General features: G+C 52.0%; 1 protein-coding gene across 1 annotated transcript in view; it reads left to right on the forward strand.

Moving 5' to 3' along the window:
• The window catches only part of tmem245 (transmembrane protein 245), a 246,505-nt gene that overhangs the window by 172,785 nt on the left and 46,445 nt on the right, over positions 1 to 27,275 (forward strand). The window contains 3 exon segments of the mRNA XM_072508900.1: positions 20,623 to 20,669; positions 20,672 to 20,722; positions 22,029 to 22,203. Coding sequence (XP_072365001.1) covers positions 20,623 to 20,669; positions 20,672 to 20,722; positions 22,029 to 22,203 — 273 coding nt within the window.

Raw genomic sequence — 27,275 nt, forward strand, 5'->3', positions numbered from 1 at the left:
TAGGAAGCCATTCGGCCCATCGCATCTCATCTGACCCTTCGAAAGAGCACCCTACCTAGGCTCAATCCCTGCTCCAGACCTGTATCCCCACCAACCTTTGGACACTAAGGGGCAATTTATCATGGCCAATCCACCTAACCTGCACATCTTTGGACTGTGGAAGGAAACCGGATAACCCAGAGGAAATCCATGCAAACACGGGGAAAAACTGTAAACTCCACACAGTCACCCAAGGTCGGAATTGAACCCAGGTCCCTGGTCCTGTGAGGCAGTAATGCTAACCACTGTGCCGCCGTGCTGCCCCTGTGTGATCATGAGATCATACAGCCTTGAGAGTGAACCACTGCTGGTTTGGGGCACAGACAGATTTCTTTCCAACAATGTACTTAGGGGTGGTTGAGGGAAGGATGGAAGCGTAAGCGTGTGAAACCACAGACTTGAAAAAAACGATAGAGACTGTATTTAGGTAAATTAAATTTGTCTGTGAGCTCGCTCAAACTGGCGAAGTTTCCATCTACAAACAGGTTGGCGAAACGTGTGAGTCCCTTCCCCCTCCACAAGGCAAACGCCGAAGTGAGCATGGAGGACAAAGTGATTATTGAAAATAGGGAAGGGGCAGGAAACTTAAAATGTTGATGGAATTGTTTCCATATTTTTTGAGTGGATATTACAACGGGATTTGACGTGAATTTCGAGGATGACAAAAGGAGATGAGCACAGAGCAAGGCAGGAAGAGAGGATGAGCTGCAGGAATGTGCCTCCATAAGGCACCAGTTTGGGCTTGGGTCGTGATATGTCAGAATTCTTTGGATATTGGCCGCGCAATATTAATGCAATAAATTCGGAAGAGCTAGACCACCAACCCGTCTCCCCGTCTGAAGAATCGCTCTGCGAGCTCCAGGGGATATGCCCGCCCAGGTGAATGAGGATATGTGCTTAAACCATGGCAAAAAAATGATTTTGGTAGGAAGATGGGGGAAGACATTGAAAAAGAAACAAGAATTTGGGTAGAATGTTAATTTGTATGAAACTAATTCGACCAGCTAAAGACCATTCCAGTGGTGCAAATCCACCTTAACTCTGGCAACCAGGCTCGAGTAATTATGCCAGGGCGATATGGCTCCAAAGTTACTTGGATAGGAGGGGTAAACAGTAACATTGTGATGCTGTCATGTCTGGGGACCCGGGTTCAAATTCCACCATGGCAGATGGTGAAATTTGAATTCAATAAAGAAATCTAGAATTAAAGGTCGAAAGATGATCATGAAACCATTGTAAAAATCTATCCTCTACACTAATGTCCTTTTAGGGAAGGAAATCTGTCCTTACCTGTTCTGGCCTACATGTGACTCCAGATCCACAGCAATGCGGTTGACTCTTAAATGCCCTCAGGGTTGGGCAGTAAATGCTGGCCCAGCCAGCGACACCCACATCCCAGGAATAAATGTTTTTAAACTTTGCAACTGCATTTGGGAGAGAGGTAGGTTGATGAGAGCCTCGCTCTTCCAGGTTCCTGTGTTTTCTGAGACTAAAGGTGTGATTCTCTGGAAACGTTTCTAAGTGTGGTACTGAGCAGGAATTGCCGGGGGCTTCCTGGCGCTCAGCCCAGTGAGGCCGGCAATGCAATTCAATGTTAATTGGGCCAACAAATAAGGCCTCACAGGCTTCCCGCCGCAAATGAAGTCTTAGCAGCTGATTCGCTGAGACCACACTCGCCAGCACCCCCCCCCCCCCCCCCCCGGTAACCAGGTCGAGCAGCACTTAATCTGCACTTGTTCAGCCAACCCTAGCCAAGTCGCAACAGACCAGCCCCAAGATTCGGGGATGCTGACTTGGGGAGGCTCCTAGAAGCTGTTCTCCTGGGGGTCCCGGAGGGTGAGTCACAAAGCTCTGGGAGTGAGATCAGGCCTCCAGTGCTGGTAGAAGGCCAACAACCTACACCGGGCAGCGCAAGTGAGTAGACACCCACCGCCACCATCCCCCCTCCCCAAGGGAGCATCCAACCCCCCAGGGGACCTCCAATCCCCCGCCCCCTCCCAATTGTGAACCATGCATCTGGCTAATGATGCTCTCTCTGTGTCTCCTCAGGAATAGCTCTCCCATAATCGGCGGGAGAGGGCCCAGACTGGCGGTGGGGTGCCAGACTTAAGAATCCTCACCTCCTTCAGGGAGCGGGCCCTGGAGGTGGCTGGTGTGGCCGAGAACAGGGCGGTCACCCACCGGAGGCTGGCAGACGCCGCAGAGGTGAGGGACCACCGGGCTCCACACGGAGGACCTGTCAAACATGAGAACTGAATGATTGACCCATCCCTCCCACTGACCACATGTCAATTCTCCTGCAGGTCCTCGAGCCGGTCGGCACTCTCACCTGACTCCGAGGAGAACACCTTGGAGAAGTGGCCCAAGGACGCAACCATTATGGCTGTGTCACAGCTGTCATCCCCACCCTCCATCAGCGCAGATACACACTCCTCGGTGGGAATTGTTCGTGGACCAGCTACTGGGGCACAATCTGGTGAGCACCACACTGCTTATGATGCACATTGGGTGGAGGCAGGAACCCCCAGACGAGACAGCAGTTGCAGGTCTGCTGGATCCCAGGACCCAGCTGGGCCCAGCTTGATGCTGAGCCTGTGGAATAGGGTTACCCGGAGCTGATTGAGACGTTAGTGAGTGGCCAGGACATTCAGAGGGAGATGTCAGCATTAGTCCAGCAGATCCATAGCCGATTGAAGAAGTCCCAAAGCAATGGTGCAGGAGATGGCGCCGGCAATGAGTGCCAACGCTGCTCGGGTGGCGATCGCAGTGGAAAGCCTGGCGCACGATGTCGGCATCATGATTGAAGGTGTCCAAGGGGACTTCCGGTTGCGGCTATGCGGAGCTAAGTCGCACATTCGGCAGCTCCCGCAAAAACGGACTTTTGGGCTCTTTTCAGGGCCCCTAAGGCCCCTAATAACTTTTTTGACGTTTCCCAGTGTGGGAAGGAGTTAATAATAGCTCCCCGTCAGCATATGGCTTTAACTAGGAGCGGGGCGACAAAAAAGGTGGTGGTGGACCAGAAGAAGGGAGGGAAGAAGGACAAAATGGCAGCGGGCGGAGACCAGGCAGCGTGGAGGCAGTGGGCGGAGGAGCAACAGGAGGGTATTCAGTGCTGCCTCAGAGAGATTAAAACGGACCTGCTGGAGCCGATGAAGGCTTCTATTGATACTCCGCTGGAGACACAGACGGCCCAGGGGGTGGTGATCAGAGAGGCTCGACAAAAGATCTCTGACAATGAGGACGAGATCTTAGGCCTGGCGGTAAAGGTGGAGGCGCTTCACAAGAAATGGCAGGAGCGGTTCGAGGAGATGGAGAATCGGTCGAGGCGGAAGAATCTGCAGATTCTGGGCCTCCTAGAGGGGCCGGACGTGGGGGCCTATGTGGTCACCATGTTGAACTCGCTGATAGGAGTGGGGTCCTTCCAGGGGCCCCTGGAGCTGGAAGGGGCCCATAGAGTGTTGGCGAGGAGGCCCAAGGCTAACGAGCCTCCGCGGGCGTTGCTGGTGTGGTTCCATCGGTTCGTCGATCGGGAGTGTGTGCTCAGGTGGGCCAAGAAGGAGAGGAGCAGCAGGTGGGAGAACGCGGAGGTTCGGATATATCAGGACTGGAGTGCGGAGGTGGCGAAGAGGAGGGCCGGGTACAATCGAGCGAAGGCGGTGCTGCACAGGAAGGGGGATGAAGTTTGGCATGTTGCAGCCGGCGCGACTGTGGTTTACCTACAAGGACCGGCACCATTATTTTGAGTCTCCGAAGGAGGCGTGGGCCTTTGTTCAGGCCGAGAAGCTGGACACAGACTGAGGGTCGGGATGGGCGATTGGGGACTGCGATGGATATGTTATGCCTATTTTTGGTTTTGGGGGGTGGGGGCTTTGCATTGTTTTGGGTTTCTTTTTCTCTGTGTTTTTCTCTTTCGGGTTGGGGAGGGTGGATGGGGTGGGTTGGGCACTGTTTTGGTTGGTGGTGGGGCCTGGTAGGTGGAGAGCGCGGGCTTTTTTCCCGCGCCGAAGACTGGGGGGGGCCGGGGCGGGGAAGCGAGGATTGTTTCCCGCGCTAAGAACGGAGGGGGGGATATATGGTTTTAACTATGTGTCCGGAATGTTCCCTTGGTTGGGTGCTGGATGGGGACGGGTGAAGGGATTTGATGGGGAGGCTGTGGGAGAGTGTGGGCGCCGGTGTTGGAGGGAGGGGAGGCCCGGGGATGGGGGAATTGAGATAAGGCCGCAAAAGGAGCTGCGCCAGAGGGGGTGGGGCCAGCTCAGGAAAGCACGGGCTTTTTCCCGCGCTACGGAAGGGCGGCAGTGGGGGTCGGAAAAGCGCACACTGACTGAGGGGGAGGGGGGGATTCCCACACTGGGGGGGGGGGTCGATGGGAAGGCGGGAGAGGCCAGGGTCAGCAGTAGTCAGCTGACTTACGGGAGTGTTTTGGGGGGAGCAAAAGAGCTAGATACGGATCTAGCGGGGGGAGGGGGGGTGTAGGGTTGCTGCTACATTGGCCAATGGGGAACTGGAAATACGAGAGGTGGTCGTGACGGGGGTCCCCCGTCTGAGGGACTTGAGGGTGCGGGAGGCGCGGTCACGTGACTGGCCTAGAAAAGGAGATGGCTAGTCGGTGGCGGGGGTGATGAGAAGCCCCCCAATCCGGCTGATAACTTGGAATGTGAGGGGCCTAAATGGGCCGGTTAAGAGGGCCTGAGTGTTCGCGCACTTAAAGGGACTGAAGGCAGACGTGGTTATGCTTCAGGAGACACATTTGAAGGTGGCAGACCAGTTCAGGTTGAGAAAGGGATGGGTGGGACAGGTATTCCATTCGGGGCTGGATGCGAAGAACAAAGGGGTTGCAATACTGGTGGGGAAGCGGGTGTCGTTTGAGGCCAAGAATTTTGTCGTGGATAATGGAGGTCGATACATGATGGTGAGCGGTAGGTTGCAGGGGGTGTGGGTGGTACTGGTAAACGTATATGCCCCGAACTGGGATGATGCCAGATTTATGAAGCACATGCTGGGTCAGATTCCGGACCTGGAGGCAGGAAGCTTGATAATGGGGGGGGATTTCAACACGGTGCTGGATCCAGCATTAGATCGCTCCAGATCCAAGACGGGGAAGAGGCCGGCTGCGGCCAAGGTGCTTAGGGGGTTTATGGTCCAGATGGGGGGAGTGGATCCATGGAGGTTTGCTGGGCCCTTGGCCAGGGAATTCTCATTCTTTTCCCATGCACATAGAGCCTACTCCCAGATAGATTTCTTTGTGTTGAGTAGGGCGCTAATCCCGAAAGTGGAAGGAACGGAGTATTCGGCCATAGCCATCTCAGACCACGCCCCGCACGGGGAGGAGCTGGAGTTAGGAGAGGGGAGGGACCCACTGTGGTGTCTTGATGTGGGATTACTGGCGGATGAGGAGGTGTGCGGGAGGATGCGGGGGTGTATTGAAAGATACTTGGAGGCCAACGACAACGAAGAGGTGCAGGTGGAGGTAGTCTGGGAGGCGTTGAAGGCGGTGGTCAGGGGAGAGTTCATCTCCATTAGGGCCCACAGGGAGAAGAGAGAGGGCAGGGAGAGGGAGAGGTTGGTGGGGGAGATCTTAAGGGTGGACAGGAGATATGCAGAGGCCCCAGAAGAGGGACTACTTAGGGAGCGGCGAAGCCTCCAGACGGAGTTTGACCTGTTGACCACAGGGAAAGCAGAGGCACAGTGGAGGAAAGCACAGGGGGCGGCGTACGAGTATGGGGAGAAGGCGAGCCGGATGCTGGCACCCCAGCTCCGAAAGAGGGTGGCAGCGAGGGAGATAGGTGGAGTTAGGGATAGCAGGGGGAATACGGTGCGGAGTGCGGTGAGAGTAAATGAGGTATTTAACGACTCCCATGAGGAGCTGTACAGATCTGAGCCCCCAGCGGGGGGAAGAGGGGATGCGACGATTTTTGGATCAACTGAGGTTCCCAAGGGTGGAGGAGCAGGAGGTGGCTGATTTAGGGGCACCAATTGGGTTGGAGGAGCTGGTTAAAGGATTGGGGAACATGCAGGAGTGGAAGGCCCCGGGGCCAGATGGGTTCCTGGTTGAGTTTTATAGTAAATATGTGGACCTGCTAGGCCCGTTGTTAGTGAGGACTTTCAATGAGGTAAGGGAGGGGGGGACCCTGCCCCCGACAATGTCCGGGGCGCTGATCTCGCTGATTCTGAAGCGGGAGAAGGACCCGCTGCAATGTGGGTCGTTTAAACCGATCTCGCTCCTCAATGTGGATGCTAAGTTGCTGGCAAAGGTGCTGGCTACGAGAATTAAGGACTGTGTCCCTGGGGTGATTCATGAGAACCAGACGGGATTTGTAAAGGGCAGGCAGCTGAACACTAATGTGCGGAGGCTCCTCAACATGATCATGATGCCATCGGTGGAGGGAGAGGCAGAGGTAGTGGCAGCTATGGACGCGGAGAAGGCCTTCGACCGGGTGGAGTGGGAGTATCTTTGGGAAGTGTTGCGGAGGTTTGGGTTCGGGGAGGGGCTTATCAGTTGGGTCAGGCTCCTATACAGAGCCCCGGTGGTGAGTGTGGCTACGAATCGGCGGAGGTCGGAGTACTTTTGGCTGTACCGAGGGACGAGGCAGGGGTGCCCCCTGTCCCCCTTGTTGTTTGCATTGGCAATCAAGCCTTTGGCCATGGCACTAAGGGAGTCCAGGAAATGGAGGGGGTTGGTCCGAGGGGGAGAGGAACATCGGGTGTCGCTGTATGCGGACGACCTGTTGCTGTATGTGGCAGATCCAGTGGAGGGGATGGGGGAGGTCATGCGGATCCTAAGGGAGTTTGGGGACTTCTCGGGCTATAAGCTCAACGTAGGAAAAAGTGAGCTCTTTGTGGTGCATCCAGTGGACCAGGGAAGGGGGATAGACAACCTACCATTGAAGAGGGCGGAAAGGAACTTTCGGTACTTGGGGATCCAGGTGGCTGGGAGCTGGGGGGCCCTGCACAAGCTCAATTTGACACGGTTGGTGGAGCAGATGGAGGAGGATTTCAAAAGATGGGATGTGCTGCCACTCTCGCTAGCGGGCAGGGTACAGTCGGTTAAAATGATGGTCCTCCCGAGGTTTCTCTGTGTTCCAGTGCCTTCCCATTATGATTACCAAGGCCTTTTTTAAACGGGTAGGTAGGAGCATCATGTGTTTTGTGTGGGCAAATAAGACCCCGAGGGTAAAGAGGGTGTTTCTGGAGCGTGGCAGCGACAGAGAGGGCTGGCACTGCCGAGTCTGTGCGGCTACTATTGGGCAGCCAACGTGGCGATGATCCGTAAGTGGGTAATAGAGGGAGAGGGGGCGGCGTGGAAGAGGTTGGAGATGGCGTCCTGCAGGGGCATGAGCCTGAGGGCGCTGGTGACGGCACCGCTGCCGCTCCCGCCGACAAGGTACACCATGAGTCCGGTGGTGGCGGCAACGTTGAAGATCTGGGGGCAGTGGAGACAGCATAGGGGCGGGGTGGGAGCCTCGGTTTGGTCCCCGATTCTGGAGAACCATCGGTTCGTCCCGGGAAGGATGGATGGGGGGTTTCGGAGCTGGCATCGGGCAGGGATTAGAAGAATGGGGGACCTGTTTATAGATGGGCCGTTTGCGAGCCTAGGCGCGCTGGAGGAGAAGTTTGGGTTACCCCCGGGAAATGCTTTCAGGTACATGCAAGTGAGGGCGTTTGTGAGGCGGCAGGTGAGGAAATTCCAGTTGCTCCCGGCACAGAGGATTCAGAACAGGGTGATTTCGTGTGTATGGGTCGGAGAAGGCAAGGTTTCGGCGATCTATCAAGAGATGAAAGAAGAGGAGGACGTTTCGGTAGAGGAGCTAAAGGGCAAGTGGGAGGAGGGGCTTGGGGAGGAGATTGATGCGGGCCTGTGGGCTGATGCCCTGAGTAGGGTTAACTCCTCTTCCTCTTGCGCCAGGCTCAGCCTAATACAGTTCAAGGTTACTCACAGAGCGCATATGACAGGGGCGAGGTTGAGTAGGTTCTTTGGGGTGGAGGACAGATGTGGGAGGTGCTCGGGAAGCCCGGCGAATCACGTCCACATGTTCTGGTCGTGCCTGGCACTGGATGGGTTTTGGAGGGGTTTCGCGAGGACTATGTCCAAGGTGGTGAAAGTCCAGGTCAAGCCGAGTTGGGGGTTGGCACTGTTTGGGGTAACGGACGAGCCGGGAGTGCAGGAGGCAAAAGAGGCCGGTATCCTGGACTTTGCGTCCCTGGTAGCCCGGCGGAGGATCTTGCTATTATGGAAGGATGCAAAGCCCCCCAGTGTGGAAGCCTGGATAAATGACATGGCAGGGTTCATTAAGCTGGAGAGGATAAAGTTTGCCTTGAGAGGGTCTGTGCAAGGGTTCTCCAGGCGGCGGCAACCGTTCCTAGACTATCTCACAGAGCGCTAGGAGGAGGTCAGCAGGAACCCGGGGGGAGGGGGGGTGTTTCTTTCGGGGGGTATTTGGGCGGGTGGGGGGTGTGGTTTTCCCAAGGGTACTTTTGAATGTTATATGGGGGGGTTAATATATACGGGAGAAACCAAATGTGTAAGTAGCTTATTATTTTTGATTGTGGTGTTTGTGTTCTTTCTTCCTTTTTGTTATGGGGGGGGGTTTGTTTGTTACAAAACTTTTGTTGGAAAAATTTGAATAAACATTTTTTTAAAAAAAGGTGTCCAAGGCATCGCTCAGTCGGTGATGGCCATGGCCGAGGGTCTCGACGGAATGTCTGCCTCGCTGGAGCATGTCATCCAGTACCAGGCTGACCTTGATAAGGTTCTGCGGGACATGACCCGCTCTCAGATTGGTGTGGCCGAGGCGCTGTGGAGCTTGTCCCAGTTGCAGGTGGGCATTGCCGAGGTACTGCAGAGCATGTTCCAGTCACTGAGGAGCATCGCTGAGGACATGGATATCATGGTGCAGACATTGGGAAACGCCAGGGCTGGCAGAGGCAGATAATGTCTACCCGGACCCGTCCCATGAGGCGGCGACGGTGGCCACCAGCTCCTCCGAGTTCCACCCCTCTGATGAGGCCGCGTCTCGGGGTCAGTACATGGGACAGGGCAGCACGGCTGTGCATGTGCCATCGACAAGTGAGCCAGGGTCCTCCGGCCCCAGAGGACGGCAGGGGCTTCGAAGGCCATGGGACGAGGTAAGCAGCTGGCTACCTCCACCTCAGATGTGCATCCTTTGGTGACATCTAGGCCTAGTGGTAGAGCTAATCAGGGATCTCTGAGGGCACCGGGGGAGGGTGCGAGAGGGGTGTGGATGCACCATTGCGAGAGTAGGGACCTGTTTTGAACAACAAACACCCTTGTGCACAACCAGTCGGATGCCTCTGTCACTTTCTTCTGCAATGCATCACCGCGTGCAGGTGATGGGTGTGAGCGAGCACTCAGCAGGCAGACAGGGGTCAGACTATGGCAGAGATTGAGGAGCACCAGTTCTCAGCTCTCTGCGGGTTATCATCACTCCCCTGCCTCGACAGTGACCCTCTGATAATGCCGACAAGTCCCAACACCATGGAGTGATGTGACAAATGCCCTGGGAGGGTGGGAAATGGGGTTGGTGGGTGGATAAGGTTACGCTGATGGATCAGGCCATGTCCTAAGTGAAGCAGGCAAGTATGAGTGCCTCTCTGGCCCTCCGGGCTTGCCGGACCCTCTCCACTGCCGCCTGTCCTGCAGCCTCCGGCTGGGCCTCTGGTTCCTCCCCGGCCTCGTCCTCCAGCAACTGCTGGTCCAGAGCCTCCTCATCATCCTCATCCCCTCCGCCTCCTCCTCCTCCTCCTCGGTGGCTATATGTTTCTCGTCTCTAAACCACAGCTCATCACCCCACTGCTGTGCGAGGTTGTAGAGGGCACAGCAGACCACAACAAAGCGGGCGACCCTCCGGGCAGAGTACTAGGGTGCACCTTGGACCGGGCGATGCATCGGAACCGCATCTTGAGGAGTCCGATGCACCGCTCAATCACAGCCCGAGTGGCTGCATGGGCCTCGTTGTATTGGGTCTCCTCTTTGGTCTCTAGCCTCCGTACTGGCGTCATTAGCCAGGTCCTCAGCGGTACCCCTTTCCCCCAAGAGCCGGCTGCCCATCCTGGGATGCTCCTCGAAGAGGGCAGGGATAACTGACTGCCCCAGGATATAGCTTTCGTGCACACTCCGCAGGACGCACGCGTACACGTGCATAATCTGCATCTGGTGGTCATACACGAGCTGTATGTTGAGGCAGTGGAACCCCTTTCTGTAAACATAGGGCACCCCCAGTTGGCCCGGTGAGCGCAAGCCGACATGCTTGGCCTCTATCCCCTGGACCTGGAGCATCCCGGCGATGGCGGAGAAACCTGCTGCCCGGGCATCTTCGGCTTGGTCCATGTCAAAGCTGACGTAGTCTTCCGCCCGGACATGCAATCCCTCCTAGCGATGAACAGCTCCTCAAATAAAATCATGAACGGCCTCCACCGCACTTCAAAGCCCTGTTCTGACCCTTTCAGAGCAAACAAAGTTGTACACATCTCCCAGCCAGGCACCCACCCTTGGTGGCGTATCCGACCTCCATTTCAAAAGGATCCTTTGTCAGGCAATCGGAGAAGCAAAGACCACAACACCAGCCCCCTTCCCCTCCAGCACCTGGGTTCTCCAAAACCCCCAAAATTACCACCATAAGGTCCGGCGTGACCTCGGCCCCCACTATCCTGGACAATGTCCTGAACATCGCCTCCCAATACCTCTCCAACTTCTCACAGCCCCAAAACACATGAGCATGATTCGCTGGCCCCCCACCCACGCTTCTCACACCCATCTGTTACCCCCTGGAAGAACCTACTCAGGCGGCACGGTGGTGCAGTGGTTAGCACTGCTGCCTCACGGCACCGAGGACCCGGGTTTGATGCGGCCCCGAGTCACTGTCTGTGTGGAGTTTGCACATTCTCCCCATGTCTGCATGGGTCTCACCACCACAACCCAAAAATGTGCAGAGTAGGTGAATTGGCCATGCTAAATTGTCCCTTAATTGGAAAAAAAGTATTGGGTACTCTAAATGTATATTAAAAAAAAAACTACTCATCCTTGCCCGAGTCATGTGCCCTGTGCACCACCTTCAAACTCATCCTCGCGCAGGAGGGGGATTGAGTTCACCCTCTGCATCGCCTCACACCAGAGTCCCCACCCTATCCCCCTCCTTAACTCCTCCCACTTTTGCTTTATCCTCACCACCAGTGCCTTGCCCTGCTCTCCCAACCACTCGTATATGTCCCCAATCCTACCATCCCCCAAGTGACCAGGAAGCAGCAGTTGATCTAATAATGTGTATTCCGGTAGCTGGGGAATATTCCTTTCGCGTGAAGTCCCACACCTGCATATACCTCAACTCGCTAACTCAAACCTCTCCCACAGCTCGTCCAGCCTCGCAAACGTCCCCTCCAAGAACATATCCTTAGCCTGCTGCAGCCCTGCCTCTCTCCACATCCCATCCAACTCTTCTTCTTCCCCCTCCCTCCTCCTAGCTTAAACTTATAGTTCCCACACTGAGTAACCACTGACATTTCATCCAACTTGTTCTATACCCTGATAATCGACTGCACCACCGGACTCCCTGTATACGTTTCGGGGCTAACGACAACGGGCCGTTACCAGGGCCCTCAAACTCGAACCCCTGCAGGGCTCCTCCTCAACCTAATTCACTCCCCCCTTTTCCCCCCCCCCAACTACCAACACCTCACCTTCTCCACATTCGCAGCTCAGTAATAATGCATCAGGTTTGGGAGTGCTAACTCCCCTTTCTGCCTCTGCCTTTTTAGCAGAGTCCTCTTCACCCTCTTCCCCACTCACACAAACTCCGAAATCAGTGCTTCCACCCTCTGCAAGAAGGCATTAGGAGAATGATTGGGAGAGTCTGAAAGACAAATAGGAACCTTGGCAGCACATTCATCTTTACCACCTGCACCCTCCTTGTCAATGCCAAGTGCAAAGTATCCCACCTCTTGAAATCCCCTTAACCTCTTCGACTAACGCTGTTAAGTTCCACCCGTGCATCGTGGCCCACTTATGCATCATCTGGATCCCAAATACCTGAACCTCTCTCTTGCCACTTCAAATGGTAGTACCCCCAAATTAGTCCCATGCCCCGCCGGAAACACCTCACTCTTCCCTATGTTCAACTTCAGCCCAAACCCAAACCTTTAAAAAAAATTTAGAGTAGCCAATTATTTTCCAATTCGGTGGCAATTTAGCGTGGCCAATCCACCTACCCTGCACATCTTTGGGTTGTGGGGACGAAACCCACGCAAACATGGGGAGAATGTGCAAACTCCACATGGACAGTGACCCGGGATCGGACCCGGGGCCGGGATCGAACCCAGGTCCTCAGTGCCGTAGAAGCAGTGCTGACCACTGCGCCTCCATGTCACCTGCCCAAACCCAAATCTACCCAGAATTTCCAACAGATACCTCCACTCTAGCTGGTCAAAGGCCTTTTCTGCATCCATGGATACAATAACCTCTAGTGCCTACCCCGCTGACAGTCATAACTACATTCAACAACCTTCTAATGTTACAGTAACAAGTCTTACCACACCAGGTTAAAGTTCAACAGGTTTATTTGGAATCACTACCTTTCGGAGCTGCGCTGCCCTTCTCAAAACCGTTTGATCCTCAGAGACCACTTCTGGCACACATCCCTCCAACCTACTCGGCAATACCTTCGCCAATACTTTCACATCCGTGTTCAACAAAGAAATGGGCCTGTAGGACCCACATTCTAGTGGATCCTTTCCCTTTTTCGAAACAACAAAATTGACGCCTCTGATAACGTTGTTGGGCAAGTAACCCCACTCCTCCACCTCAATGAACAGCTCCAACAAGTGGGATGCCAATTCTGTCACAAACTGCTTGTAAAGCTCTGCCAGAAAGCTGCCTGACGCCAAGGTGCCTTCCCCAACTGCATTCCACTGATAGTCCTTCACCTCCCCCAACCCCAATGGCTGCTCCAGGCCCTGCCTCTTCCTCTCCAGTTCTGGGAACTCCAACCTGTCCACAAACCATCCCATATCCCCCACCTCTCCAACCAGCTCAGCCTTATACAACTTCTCATAGAACACCCTGAACACCTCATTTATCTTATCCGGCTCCGACACCTGCTCCCGCTTCTCTGCCCTGACCTGCAAAATATCCCTAGGCACGACCTTACGCCGCAACTGGTGGGCCAACATATGACTCGCATTCTCCTGAATTCTCCCGCCGTGTACCCAAAGAGGCGGCGGAGCGTGGCGACTAGGGGCTTTTCACAGTACCTTCATTGCAGTGTTAATGTAAGCCTACTTGTTAATAATAAAAGATTATTATTATTGTTGTACTCCTCGTCCTCTGCAGCTGCCCACCGCTTTGCCCATTGTCAACTGGTCAAACTGCCTCTGCAACGTCTTCCTCTCTGCAAACAACTCTTTCCTGGGGGCCTCTGAATATCTACCTCAACTATCAGTACAATGGTTCGCACTGCTATCTCACAGCTCCAGGGCCCCGAGTTCAATTCCAGCCTCGGGTGACAGTCTGTGTGGAGTTTGCACGCTCTTCCCGTGTCTGCGTGGGTTTCCTCCGGGTGCTCAGTTTCCTTCCACAGTCCAAAGATGTGCAGGTTAGGTGGATTGGCCATGCTAAATTACGTATCCAAAAGGTTAGGTGGGGTGACTGGGTTACAGGGATATGATGGAGGTGTGGGCTTAAGTAGGGTCCCTTTCCAAGGACTGGTGCAGACTCGATGAGCCGAATGGTCTCCTGCACTGTAAATTCTAAGATCTCGTCTAATAGCCGCTGGCGCTCCTCCCTCATCCTATCCCTATGAGCATTAAACAAAATGATCTCACCTTAGACTACCGCCTTCAAAGCTTCCCAAAACATGGCCATGGACACGTCCTCATTCTGACTAACCTTCCTAATCGCCAGTCCCACCTTCTCACAAAATGCATTGTCTGTCAGGAATCCCAAATCCAACCTCCACCCCGGACTTTGCACCTACCCCGAACTACGTTTCACATCCAGCCAGTGCGGCGTTTGATCCAAGATCACAATTCTCTCAGCACCGCCCAACTTACCACGAAAAAATCAATCCTAGAGTAAACCCTATACATGTGCGAAGAGAAGGAGTACTCCCTCCCTCCCGGGTTCCTGAAATTCCACGGATCTACCATTCCCGTCCTTTCCATAAACCCTCCCAGCTCTTTCGTAATCCTTAACCTTCTCATCGACTTGGGGCTCGACCTGTCCATCTTCGGCTCCATCACACAGTTAAAATCCCCTCCCATAATCAGCTGGTGCGATTCTAAATCCGGAACCCCCCCCCCCAGTAACCTCTTTACAAACCCAGCATCGTCCCAGTTAGATGCAAACATGCTGACTAACTGTAGCGGCATCCCCTCTAACACCCCACTCACTATCACAAACTTCTCCCTGGCTCCCACAAACCCTGTTTTCTTGCTCAACAAAATGGCCAACCCCCATAGCTTTGAGTCAAATCCCGAGTGAAAGAAATCCTTTTTTTAAAAAAATAATTTTTATTCAAATTTTCACAAAATATCAACAACAAAATACAGAAAGAAAAGAACAAATCCCCCCCCCCCCCCGTATACATTAATAATAAATTAACAGCCATCATCAACACAAAAGCAAATATACATGCCCACTTAAGAAAAATGAACCCCCCCCCCACCCCGGTTGCTGCTGCTGACCATCTTCTAACGCTCTGCCAGGAAGTCTAGGAACAGTTGCCACCGCCTGAAGAACCCTTGCACCGATCCCCTTAAGGCAAATTTCACCCTCCAATTTAATAAACCCTGCCATATCGTTGATCCAGGATTCCACGCTTGGGGGCCTCGCATCCTTCCACTGAATAAGAATCCTTCGCCGGGCTACCAGGGACGCAAAGGCCAGAATACCGGCCTCTTTTGCCTCCTGCACTCCCGGCTCCTCTGCCACCCCAAATATTGCGAGCCCCCAGCCCAGCTTGACCCTGGAACCTACCACCCTCGATACCGTCCTCGCTACACCCTTCCAAAAGTTCTCCAGCGCTGGGCATGCCCAGAACATGTGGGTGTGGTTTGCTGGGCTCCCTGAGCACCTAACACACCTGTCCTCGCACCCAAAGAACCGGCTTATCCTTGCCCCGGTCATGTGAGCCCTATGCAGCACCTTCAATTGTATGAGGCTGAGCCTCGCGCAAGAGGAGGAAGAGTTCACTCTCCCCAGGGCATCCGCCCACGTCCCCTCGTCAATCTCCCCACCCAACTCCTCCCACTTACCCTTTAGCTCCTCCACCGAGGCCACCTCCTCCTCCATCACCACGTTGCCGAGATCCTCCCCTCTCCAACCCACACCCCTGACAGCTCCCTGTCCTGGACGCTGCATGGGAACTCCACCACCTGCCGCCGAACAAACGCCCTTACCTGCATATACCTGAAGGTGTTCCCCGGTGGAAGCCCGAACTTCTCCTCCAGCTCACCCAGGCTCACGAACTTCCCGTCCTCAAACAGGTCCTCCATCCTTCTAATACCTGCCCTGTGCCAGCTCAGGAACCCTCCGTCCATCCTCCCCGGGACAAACCGGTGGTTCCCCCGTATCGGGGACCACACTGAGGCCCCCACCTCCCCCCTGTGACATCTCCATTGCCCCCAAATTTTGAGGGTAGCCACCACCACCGGGCTCGTGGTATACCTCGTTGGAGGAAGCGGCAGCGGTGCCGTCACCAGCGCCTCCAGGCTCGTGCCCACACATGACGCCATCTCCAGCCTCTTCCATGCCACCCCCTCCCCCTCTATCACCCACTTACGCACCATCGCCATGTTGGCGGCCCCATAATACCCACAGAGGTTAGGCAGCGCCAACCCCCCCCCATATCCCAGCACCGCTCCAAGAACACCCTTCTCACCCTCGGGGTCTTCTGCGCCCACACAAACCCCATAATGCTCCTATTAACCCGCCTGAAGAAGGCCTTAGGGATCAGGATGGGGAGGCACTGGAACAGGAACAAAAATCTCAGGAGCACCGTCATTTTAACTGACTGCACCCCACCCGCCAGGGAGAGTGGCAGCATGTCACACCTCTTAAACTCCTCCTCCAGGGGCTGTTTAGCACAGGGCTAAATCGCTGGCTTTGAAAGCAGACCAAGGCAGACCAGCAGCATGGTTTGATTCCCGTAACAGCCTCCCCGAACAGGCGCCGGAATGTGGCGACTAGGGGCTTTTCACAGTAACTTCATTTGAAGCCTACTTGTGACAATAAGCGATTTTCATATTCATTTGCTCCACCAGTCTTGTGAAGTTAAACTTATGCAGGGCCCCCCCAACTCCTAGCCACCTGGACCCCCAGGTACCTGAAACTCCTCTCCGCCCTTTTTAGTGGGGAGCTCGCCAATCCCCCTCGCCTGGTCCCCTGGGTGAACAACGAATAACTCGCTCTTCCCCATATTGAGCTTATACCCGGAGAAATCCCCAAACTCCCTGAGAATCTTCATCACCTCCGGCATTCCCCCACCGGGTCCGCCACATATAACAAACAAATCGTCCGCATAGAGCAACACCCGATGTTCCTCCCCACCCCGCACCAGTCCCCTCCAATTCCTCGACTCCCTCAATGCCATGGCCAGGGGCTCAATCGCCAGCGCAAAGAGCAGGGGGGACAGGGGACACCCCTGCCTCGTCCCCCGGTGTAACCGAAAATACTCTGACCTCCTTCTGTTCGTGGCTACACTCGCCACTGGGACCTCATACAGCAACTTAACCCGCCTGACAACCCGCTCCCCAAACCCAAACCTTTTCAGCACCTCCCACAGGTACCCCCACACCCCGAGTGAAATACTTGTCCTACCCACCCCTTCCTTAACCTAACCTGCCCTTCAACCGGAGATGTGTCTCTTGCAAGAAAATCACCTCCGCTCTCAAACTCTTTAGGTGTGCAAAAACCAATGACCTCTTGACCGGTTCCATTTAAACCGTCGGACATTCCATGTGACATTTCTTACCGGAGGCTTCGCCTGCACCCCCCTCTATCATCTGCCATTACCTCCCCTTCGGCTCTGCCTCGCTCAAACCCACTCTGAACCAGGGCCCATCCAAGATGGCCACCCACCCCGCCCATGACTACGTTCATCCTCCATACCTGCCATGTTGCATTCCACCCGCCCCCCCCCTCCTCCACCTCACTCACGGCCTCCTCCTCCACCTCACTCACGTTCACTAACATTGCTTGCTAGTGTGGCGACTCCTGTACGAAGGCCCTCTTATACACTTCCCCCAACCTCACCTTAGCCTACGCAACAGGCCCCCAGCCTCCCTAAAAACCATCAAAACCGTCAACACAACACAAAGTCCCAATCAAACACACCCCTTCACGTAAAAACACCAAAATACTCAAAAAGCATCCTCCCAAAAAACAAGTGGGGAATCGATTACCCTGCTTACAAATTTAAAACTTCTAAAAATTCCCCCCCGTCCCCATTGGCAACCCAGAATAACAGCAAGTACCAACTTTCACAGACTTAACTCCTCCATCCCATACCAGCCCTCAGCACTCCCCCAGCTTATGGTCCCCGATAAAGTCATTTTCCTCCTCCGGCAGTATTCCCAGGCCGTCGTGAATTACCCAGAGTCTGAACCGATCTGACGTCTGTACAGCACCGCCTTGGCCTTGTTGAAACCCACTCGCCTTTTTGCCAGCTCTGTGCCAATGTCCTGGTAGATCCAGATTCGATAGCCCTCCCATTCACAGATTTGCTTCGCCCTGGTCCACATCAGGATCTTCTCCTTGTCCAAAAACGTGTGTATCTGCAAAAACACCACCTGCGGCAGCTCCTCTGTTCTCGGCTTCTGTCTCAAGGAACTATGGGCCTGGTCCACCTCTGGGGCTTTGCCCAACACCTTCTCCTCCACCAATCTGGCCAACATTCTCGAAATGTACTTTGTGCCGCTCGTTCCCTCCACACCCTCCGGCAGGACCCACAATCCACAAGTTCTGTCGTCTGGACCTGTTCTGTTCCTCCACCTTCGACCGCAGCGACTTGCATGGATTCCCCCAGGAGCCCCACCTACGTCTCCAAAGACCCAATCCTGTCACTCTGGTTGGACACCACCTTTTCCACCTCCTGGATTGTCGCCCCTTGTGCTTCAAGGCAATTTTCCACTGCTTCCTCAATCGCCTTCGACCAGTTACTATGCATTTCCTTCCTCTGCTGCCGAAATTCCTCCCTGATAAAGCTCATTAATTGGTCCATCTGAGGCTTTCCCACCGCCCCAGCCCTTCCCCCTCCACTATTTTCATAATTGGTGGTGCGCCACAAGTCTCCTCCAACTCCTAGGCGAGGTCCCGCACTGTCTTCTGCTGGGTCTGACAGCCAGCAATCATGCCAATCTAGGGGAGAACTTCTTCCCCTACTCACTCCACTCCATTTTTCTGCCGAATCTATCCAAAACACGGGTGAAAAGGCAAAACCAACACCTCTGAGCTGGAGCTGCCATGTGCAACAACTCACTCCATGGCCGTCACTGGAAGTCCCCATTTCAGAATGTTATCATTATCTTTATCCACAGAATCCCAACAGTGCAGAAGGAAGCCATTCGGCCTATCGAGTCTGCACCGACCCTCCGAAAGAGCACTCTTGCTATGCCCATTCATCGCCTATCGCTGTAAACCAACCTAACCTGCATATCTTTGGACACTAAGAGGCAATTTAGCCAATTACCCTAACTTGCACATCTTTGGACTGTTTGGAGGAAACCAGAGCGCCTGGAGGAAGCCCATGCAGACGGGGAGAATGTGCAAACTCCACACAGATAGTCAGTCACTCAAGGCCCAAACTGAACAAGGGTCCTTGGCGCTGAGGCAGTAGTGCTAATCTCTCTGCCACCATGCTGGCCACACTGGTATTCTGAACTTTTGCAATCTTCCTTTTAAAAAATATCTCAGAATATTATCTCTTCCACTCCTAAAGGAAAATCAGGCTCTGTAACATGATTAAAACATAGGTGGTTCAATGAGATTGCACTATGGTCACGGTGCCTGGAATAAAGGACGGGCCGTCTGGAATCTAGATCCTAACAATTTTATAGAACTATTGATGACCAAATGGAACAAAATATAACAACTGGAGAGACAGTGGAGCCAGATTGTATGAAAACATATTCCAAAGTAGGAGTCAATTATTTGAAGGCGAAAATGATTGAAGGCCTATTAATTTTTGAGTGATCAGATCGACTGTAGAATCTTTTCCATCCCTTTACTTTATATCTGGGATTTAGCAAAGGGACATTTGTGGGATTTTTGGGGGGGCCTTTTTTTAGTTCTCTCCATCCTTGAGTCCCTAATTCTTTGTTCTGTTACTTGTGTCGCCTATAGTAGATGAACTTTACTTTTCTTCTATTGGCTAATGCATTTTTATCACTATTATTTTCAACGTTCATTTTTCAAATTCCTACACCGTAGAATTCACAAAGAAGAATTTTTATAATATACAAATATACTTTTCCCCTTGCAGTTTTATCTTGTTTTGTGATGAAACTTGTAATTTTAATGAAAATTAAAATTAATTTAACTGAGCAGTACATTTATCACAAATAATGAAGGAAAACTAAATCACAACATCACTCCAGCTTCTTCAATATTTAGTTTTGTATGAAGGATGCAGTTTTGCATGGGAAGCGGTCAAGGTCCATTCACTGTCGCCTGGAAAGTTAACTAATATACGTGCAAATAAAACTGCTGAGGGATTCCAAAGTTGACCTTCATGTGCCCCTTACTGTGAGACTTCAAATCAAGAAATTTCAACTATGTTGGATAGTTTTAGTGGATTGTGCACATCTAAAGCATGCAATCAGTAAATTTACCAGCAGTTGAAGGTCATAGATAGGAACCAAAAGAAAATTTGAAGATGAGGTAAATAGATGTGAAAAAGAGCTGTCAGTAGTTAAATATTACTTGACAATTGACTGACTGGATAGTTACAGAAGCCATTTTTGGCTGTGGCTCCATCCAACTCCGTTCCTCTGGTGGTGACTTAACCGGAAAAAACTTATTTGTGATGGTCAACTACTAGGAAAAATTTTAATTTCTATTTGGTGATTTGAATCTTTTTGTATGGTATAGTTGTTTTGGAAAAATGGTTTAAAAATGTCGTACAGCTTTCAGTTTTTCAGATGTTTTACCACAGCGGCTCATGTGTGGCATCAATTATAGATATTAACACACAAGTAATGGGCGGCCTGGTAGCATAGTGGTTCGCACTGTTGTTTCACAACACCAGGACCCGGAATCAAATCCTGGCTTGGGTCACTGTCTGTGCGGAGCCTGCACATTCTCCCCATGTCTGCATGGGTTTCCTTCGGGTGCTCCGGTTTCCTCCCACAAGTCCCAAAAGACGTGCTTGTTAGGTGAATTGGACATTCTGAATTCTCCCTCAGTGTACCCGAACAGGTGCCGGAATGTGGCGACGAGGTCATTTTCACAGCAACTTCATTGCAGTGTTAATGTAAGCCTACTTGTGACACTAATAAAGATTATTTATTTATTTTATTTATTTACAATGCCATATATAAAATTCATGACATGCAATGTATTTGTATCTTCACCAGTGGAGTATTTGATGCTTCCCTCAAGATGGCTGCTTTCTATGGACTTTACACTGGTTGACTCACACTATATTTGGAATCAATATTGTCTTCATTCCTTCAGGTAATTACTGGTTGTATTTATTTTGCATGTGTAAACTATGCTTTCAAATACTGATTACTACTTGTATTGTAATTCAGCCATAAACGTTTGTCATTCTTGTTCTGGACATTTGCCAGTTGCTTTAAAAACTATCAAAGCAAAATCATAAGGTGGAGTAGTATGGCACCTTTCAGTGTTTCTCAAGCTTTAGTATTAATTGAAGACTCATTTAATAATGTCACCATTATTGGGGATGTGATTTGTCAAAGTATTGGAGGGGATATCAGGAAAATCTTTTCAACCAGAAGGTGGTTGGCGGTAGGTGTTTCCAATTTGCTGCTCAGATTTGTGGTTGAGGCAGAAACCCTCAATTCAAGTCACCTGGATCTACACTTGTAACCTGTAAGACTATGCACCAGTTGCCGGAAGGTGGGATTAGAAAGGGTGGCTAATTATTTATCCCCCAGCTTGTGCAGACATAATGGGCTGAATGGCCTCTTTCTATGTTGCTATTTTGTGACTGAATTTAATTTCACAACTTTCCACAGTGAAACTTGAGTTCATAATTTTTAGATTCCCAGCAACTTTCCCTTTAAAAATGAGCTGTTTCATGGCTTGTTCATTTTCAGTATGTGGGTCGTTTTAAATTTTTTGCCACCACCGTGCATGCTTTATATATCACAGAATAAAGCATGCATGATCCCCTTTCAGGTTGTTGTGTGGGCTATGCAGCTTTGTGGTAATATTAGTTACTAGTCCAATATCATAGGTACACTAGGTTATATTGCTCATTTAATTTCTGTTAATTAGGAGATATTTTATGAGTGGGATCCCAACCTAGAAAAGATGAAAAATTATCCAGAGGACTTCCTTTAAATCTGAATTGACGTGTCTCTAAAAATCTGCACTTGATGCCAATATTGAAAACAGCTGAACCCTAGTTTGGAAACTGAAATTGATGGTATGTCCCTTGGCAACCTGAATAATACAAATGCCATGCCCATGTTCAAGAATGATGGAAAATGGTTAATATGGGCATAGCATTTATGTCATTATGCTAGGCATCTGTTAGGTAGAAATTCAACTGGCTCCAAATTTCAGTGTGATAGCCAGTTATTCACTTGTCTCTTGAAAAGGTTGGGAAATCATGCTTTCGGCCAAGCTGAAGGTAAAGCCCAAGTTGTGTTTTAGCTTTCTTGTAAAGAACATGGCTTTGAGGGAAAACGGTTGGCTACTGCAAACCAAATGTAACGACTAACCTAAAGGTGAGAATTTGTTTAGGTAGCGACTTAAAAGCCTTGTAGTACAGTTTGTTCTTTTTTTTCAGCTCTAGCAGCCACCCTTGGAGCTGTCCCATTTCTGGGAACTTATTGGGCAGCCATGCCAGCAGTGATAGACCTCTGGTTGACACAAGGAGAGAACGTTATGGCCATCCTCCTCCTAGTTTGCCATCTGCTGCCAACCTACTTTGTGGATACAGCTATTTATTCTGATATTTCTGGGTGAGTATCATTGTTAATTCCATTGTTTTATCTTTGAACTTTTGAAATTCATTATACAAAGTAAAATATTGTTAGACTGTAATCTTCTCGATGAGAAATATTAGTCTTTATAAAACCTAAATTTCAGATTTTTGATTCTTTAAATATTAATATGAAAATGTTATTATCCAATGAAGTGAGATGTTCCATTTCCCAGAATGGACCATTTCCCTCATTAATTGATATATTTTGCAGCTAGTATTCAGTGCTCCAGACTCCACGTAGGTTCAGCTTAAAACTTCATGGGCGGGATTCTCCGACCCCCCGCCGGGCCGGAGAATCGTCGGGGGGCGGCGTGAATCCCGCTCCGACGCCGGCTGCCGAATTCTCCGGCGCCGGTTTTTTGGCGGGGGGCGGGGATTGCGCCGCGCCTGTTGGGGGATGTTGGCAGTGGCCTCCCCCCCCCCCCCCCGGCGATTCTCCGGTCCCTGATGGGCCGAGCGGCCGCCCGTTTTCGGTCAGCCCCGCCAGCGTAGATTAGACCACGTCTGTACTGGCGGGACCTGGCTCTGAGGGCGGCCTGGGGCGTCCTCGAGGGGTGGGGGGGGGGGGGGGGGTAATCCGGCGATCGGGGCCCATCGATCTGCAGGCGGGCCTGTGCTGTGGGGGCACTCTTTCCCTCCGCGCCGGCCTATGTAAAGCTCCGCCATGGCCGGTGCGGCGAAGAAACCCCCTGCGCATGCGCAGGAATCACGGCAGCGGTTCTGGGAGTACGCTGGCACTCCTGCGCATGCGCCAACTCGCGCCGGCCGGCGGAGGCCCTTTGCCGCCGGTTGGCGTGGAGCCAACCACTCCAGCGCCGGCCTAACCCCCGAAGGCGCGGAGGATTCCGCACCTTCCAGGCGGCCCGACGCCGGAGTGGTTCACGCCACTCTTTGGCGCGTACAGCCTGCCCGCTGGATACCGGAGAATCCCGGCCTATAAATTTATCTTAACCCAATCTCAGCGCCATTGAGACATTGATTCTTTTTCTGTAAAGTTTGAGCAAGATGTTCATAAGGTAGTTGGTTCAATGTACCTAAACCAATATTGGGTTTGATTTTGCAGGCAGTGGCGAAGCAATTACCTTTGCCGCTGACCTCAAAGAAAGCTGTCGCAAGGATCTGGTGATCACTTTCCCACGAACTGTTATAAAGTCTGGCATTGAGACAGGATTTCAAGGCATCCAACAACAGTGATATCATGAGGGTTAACAGCCAATCACATTCATCTCATAGACAGCAAACCAGAAAATTAAAAGCATTGTATTATCTTTCACTTTAAATTTAAATTTCAGAGTGCACTAAATGATTGATTGGAGTAAGATAAAGTATCTATAAATAAACTTTAAAGATCTTTTATCTCAAAAAATGCTTTTTTAATCATAATTGAGAAATTTGAAATTCTGAAAATACAAGTGGCTGAAAATACAAGTGGCTATCAGAAACCAGTGAGTGTTTGCCAATAATTATGAACTTAGTATATCATAAATTCACCATATAACTCTTATGAGTGAGACTGTCAGTGTGAAGGTGAATGCTTGTTAATTCACTGATTGCTTCGGGATTGCACTTTGGGGAAAAGCCTCAAAAGTGCACCCTTTGGAAAATCATAGAATCACTGACAGAAACTTTGGATTTTCATGTTGTTGTAATGTGTGTGTGGATTTCCAAAGTTGCTATCAGTTTCAGTTGAGTACTGATGGCAAGCACTCTCAGTTTTGCAATTGTGATAATTACAAAATCTTGGCCCTATTGTTACAGGCAAAGGTTATGTTACTGCCTATCTATCTAATTACTTAGAAACTCATTCCTACAGCATTAGGCTGGATTGGAACATAAACTTAATTTGTGGAAGAATGCTGTGCCTTGTAACTGCCTTCCTTCAGCCAACATTCAAGTTTACTTGAGTCACTGAAGGCTATCATGCAGCTGCAGCAAGCTATTTAGGAAGGTTGATGGAGACTTCCGGTGGCGGCCATGGAGTAGGAGGTTTCGCGTCTGGGAGCTCCCACTCATGACGGACCTTTTGGACCTTTTCTCCCGATTGTTTTCGGAATTTTATGAGAAAAATCGGTGGAGAGTGAAACAGTGAGGAGAAATCCCCCACCAGTATATGGAGCCGTGGACCAGAAGTGGTCGTGTAAGAAGAATTTCTCGAGTAACGAAGGTGACTGTAGAACTGGCAGCACGGGAAAGCATGGCGGAGGTGCAGGATCCTGGTTTGATGGCACAGTGGTCAACGGTACAGCTGGTGGAGTTCATTCAGGAGCACTTCACCAAGCCAAAGAAAGAAGGGCTAGACCCGATTTAAGGCAACGATTGATTGGGTGGAACAGGTGCTGGAAGCCCGTGTACTGGCGATTCAGAAGATGGAGGAGAAGGTGTCCGAGCAAGAGGACCATTTAACCGCGTTGGAGGCAGAGGTGGGGCTGATGAGGGACCACCAAAAAAGGCTGCAGGAGAAGGTGGAGGACCTGGAGAACAGGTCCCGGAGACAGAATTTGAGGATCGTCGGCCTCCCGGAGGGCAGTGAGGGATGGGACGCAAGGGCATATGTGGCAAGTATGCTGGAAAAGTTGATGGGAGATGGGGCATTTACTCAACCCTTGGAAGTGGACAGAGTGCATAGAGCGCTTGTGAGGAAACCGCAAGTGAAAGAACCGCCGAGGGCGATGGTGGTGTGAATGCGCCGTTCCTGGACAAGGAACAGATTTTGCAGTGGGCCAAGCAGACACAGAGCTGCAAGTGGGAGAACTGGGAGCTGCACATCTACCTGGACCTGGGCGCGGAAATGGCCAAAAGACAAGCCGGATTCAATAGGGTAAAGTCAACCCTCTTCAAGAAGGGGGTGAAGTTTGGGATGTTATACCCAGCACGTCTGTGGATCATTTATGAGGGCCAGGAACTTTACTTTTAATCGCCGGACGAAGCGATGGACTTTATCAAAGACAAAAGGCTGGCAGGGATTTGAGGGAATTGAACCTTGGGGGGGGGGGGGGGGGGGGGGGGGGGGGGGGGGGGGGGGGGGGGGGGGGGGGGAGTATTGCGGTATTGATTCTGTTAAAGTTATTTTAGTTTTGAATTGTATATGCAGTGCCCTTTCTAACAAGTTTTTGGGCCGTTGCTCAGATCTGTGAGTTAACTTTGTTGCAGTGGATGGAGGGTGGGGATCTTTTCTACTGTGTGTTTATTGGGCACTGTGATGTTTTGAATATGTATGTGCGAGCAGGGGAGAGGGAGGGAGAACAATAGGGGATAGGATATCTGGCACCATGGGCGGGGGTTAGCAGGCTAGATGGGCAGGCTAGCTCAGGGAAGCGCAGTGGGGGGTGAGCAGGTGGTAAGTTTGTTAAGGGGGGTTGGGATTGTGGTGCTGCTGATAGGGGGTGGGGGTGGGGGGAGCTGCTCTGCTGATAGGGGAAGAACTGTTGCTGGGAGACAAATGGGAGGTCGAGGACGGTGGATGCCCAAGGGCGGGCCCACGGAGGCGAGAAACGCGAGCTGGAGGCTGGCCGAAGAAGGGTGATGGCTGATCGGCGGAGTGGGGGTGGGGTGTGGGGGGGGGGGGGGGGGGGGGCTGTCACATGAAGCCTCCCGACTAGGCTGATCACCTGGAACATTAGAGGGTTGAATGGGCCGGTTAAGGGGGCTCGAATTTTCGCACATCTGAGGGGATTGAAGGCGGACGTGGCAATTTTACAGGAGACACACCTGAAGGTAATAGATCAGACCAGATTGAGGAAGGGGTGGGCCAGCCAGGTATTTCATTCAGGGTTGGATTCTAAGACTAGGGGATCGCGATCCTGATCAACAAACAGGTGGCATTTGAGGCAGAGAGAATAGTGGTGGACGTGGGGGGGCAGGTGCATCATGGTGAGCGGGAAGCTTGAAGGGATGCTGGTGGTGCTTGTGAATATATACGCACCAAACTGGGATTTATGAGGTGGGTGTTAGGGAAGATCCCGGACCTAGAGTCGCACAGCAGGGCTTTACTGGCGGGGGTGGTTGATACCGAGTATTCGGCGATTGCTGTGTCGGACCATGCCCCACATTGGGTGGACTTGTGGGTGAGTAAGGAGAGAGGGTTGCGCCCGCAATGGAGGTTAGATGTGGGACTGTTAGCCGATGAGGGGGTGTGCGGGCGGGCGAGAGAGTCCATCCAGGCTCTCTGGAAATAAATGACATGGGGGAAGTCTCGGCAACAACGGTTTGGGAAGCGCTGAAGGCAGTGTTTAGCAGTGGGAGCTAATCTCGATACAGGCCCATAAGGAAAAGGTGGAGCGAGCAGAGATAGATAGGTTGGTTGGGGAAATACTCCAGGTGAACAAGAGATCTTCGGAGGCCCCGGAGGCGGGGTTACTGAGGGAGCAGCAGAGGCTGCATATGGGGTTTGGCCTGTTATCTGCAGGGAAGGCGGTGGAGCATTTGAGGAAGGCGAGGGGGGTGATATACGAGTATGGAGAGAAGGCCAGCAGGATGCTTGCACACCAGCTGAGGAAAAGGGAGACGGCCAGGGAGATAGGAAGAGTGAAGGACAGTGGTGGGAACATGGTCTTGGACCCAGCAGGGGTGAACGGGGTGTTTAAGGAGTTTTATAGCAGGCTATATGAGTCGGAACCCCCAGCTGGGGTAGAGGGGATTAGGCAGTTCCTGGGTGAGTTGAAGTTTCCGAAGGTGGAGGAACGATTGGTGGAGGGGTTGGGAGCCCTGATTGGAATTGAAGAAATAGTAGACTGGTTAGAGGCCATGCAGTCAGGTAAGGCCCCGGGGGCCGGACGGCTATCCAGTGGAATTCTACAAGAAGTTCTCGGAGGTGCTGGGTCCACTGCTGGTGAGAGCATTTAATGAGGCAAGGGAGCGGGATTTCCTTCCCTCAACAATGTCATAGGCCTCAATCTCACTGATCCTGAAACGGGAGAAGGACCCAGAGTTATGTGGATCATATAGGCCAATCCCCCTTTGAATGTGAATGCTAATCTGTTGGCTAAAATATTGGCCTCAAGGATACAGGACTGTGTCCCTGAGGTAATAGGGGAAGACCAAACAGGGTTT

The sequence above is a fragment of the Scyliorhinus torazame genome, chromosome 6 (genome assembly GCF_047496885.1).
Source record: "Scyliorhinus torazame isolate Kashiwa2021f chromosome 6, sScyTor2.1, whole genome shotgun sequence".
NCBI classification, from domain to species: Eukaryota; Metazoa; Chordata; class Chondrichthyes; order Carcharhiniformes; family Scyliorhinidae; genus Scyliorhinus; species Scyliorhinus torazame.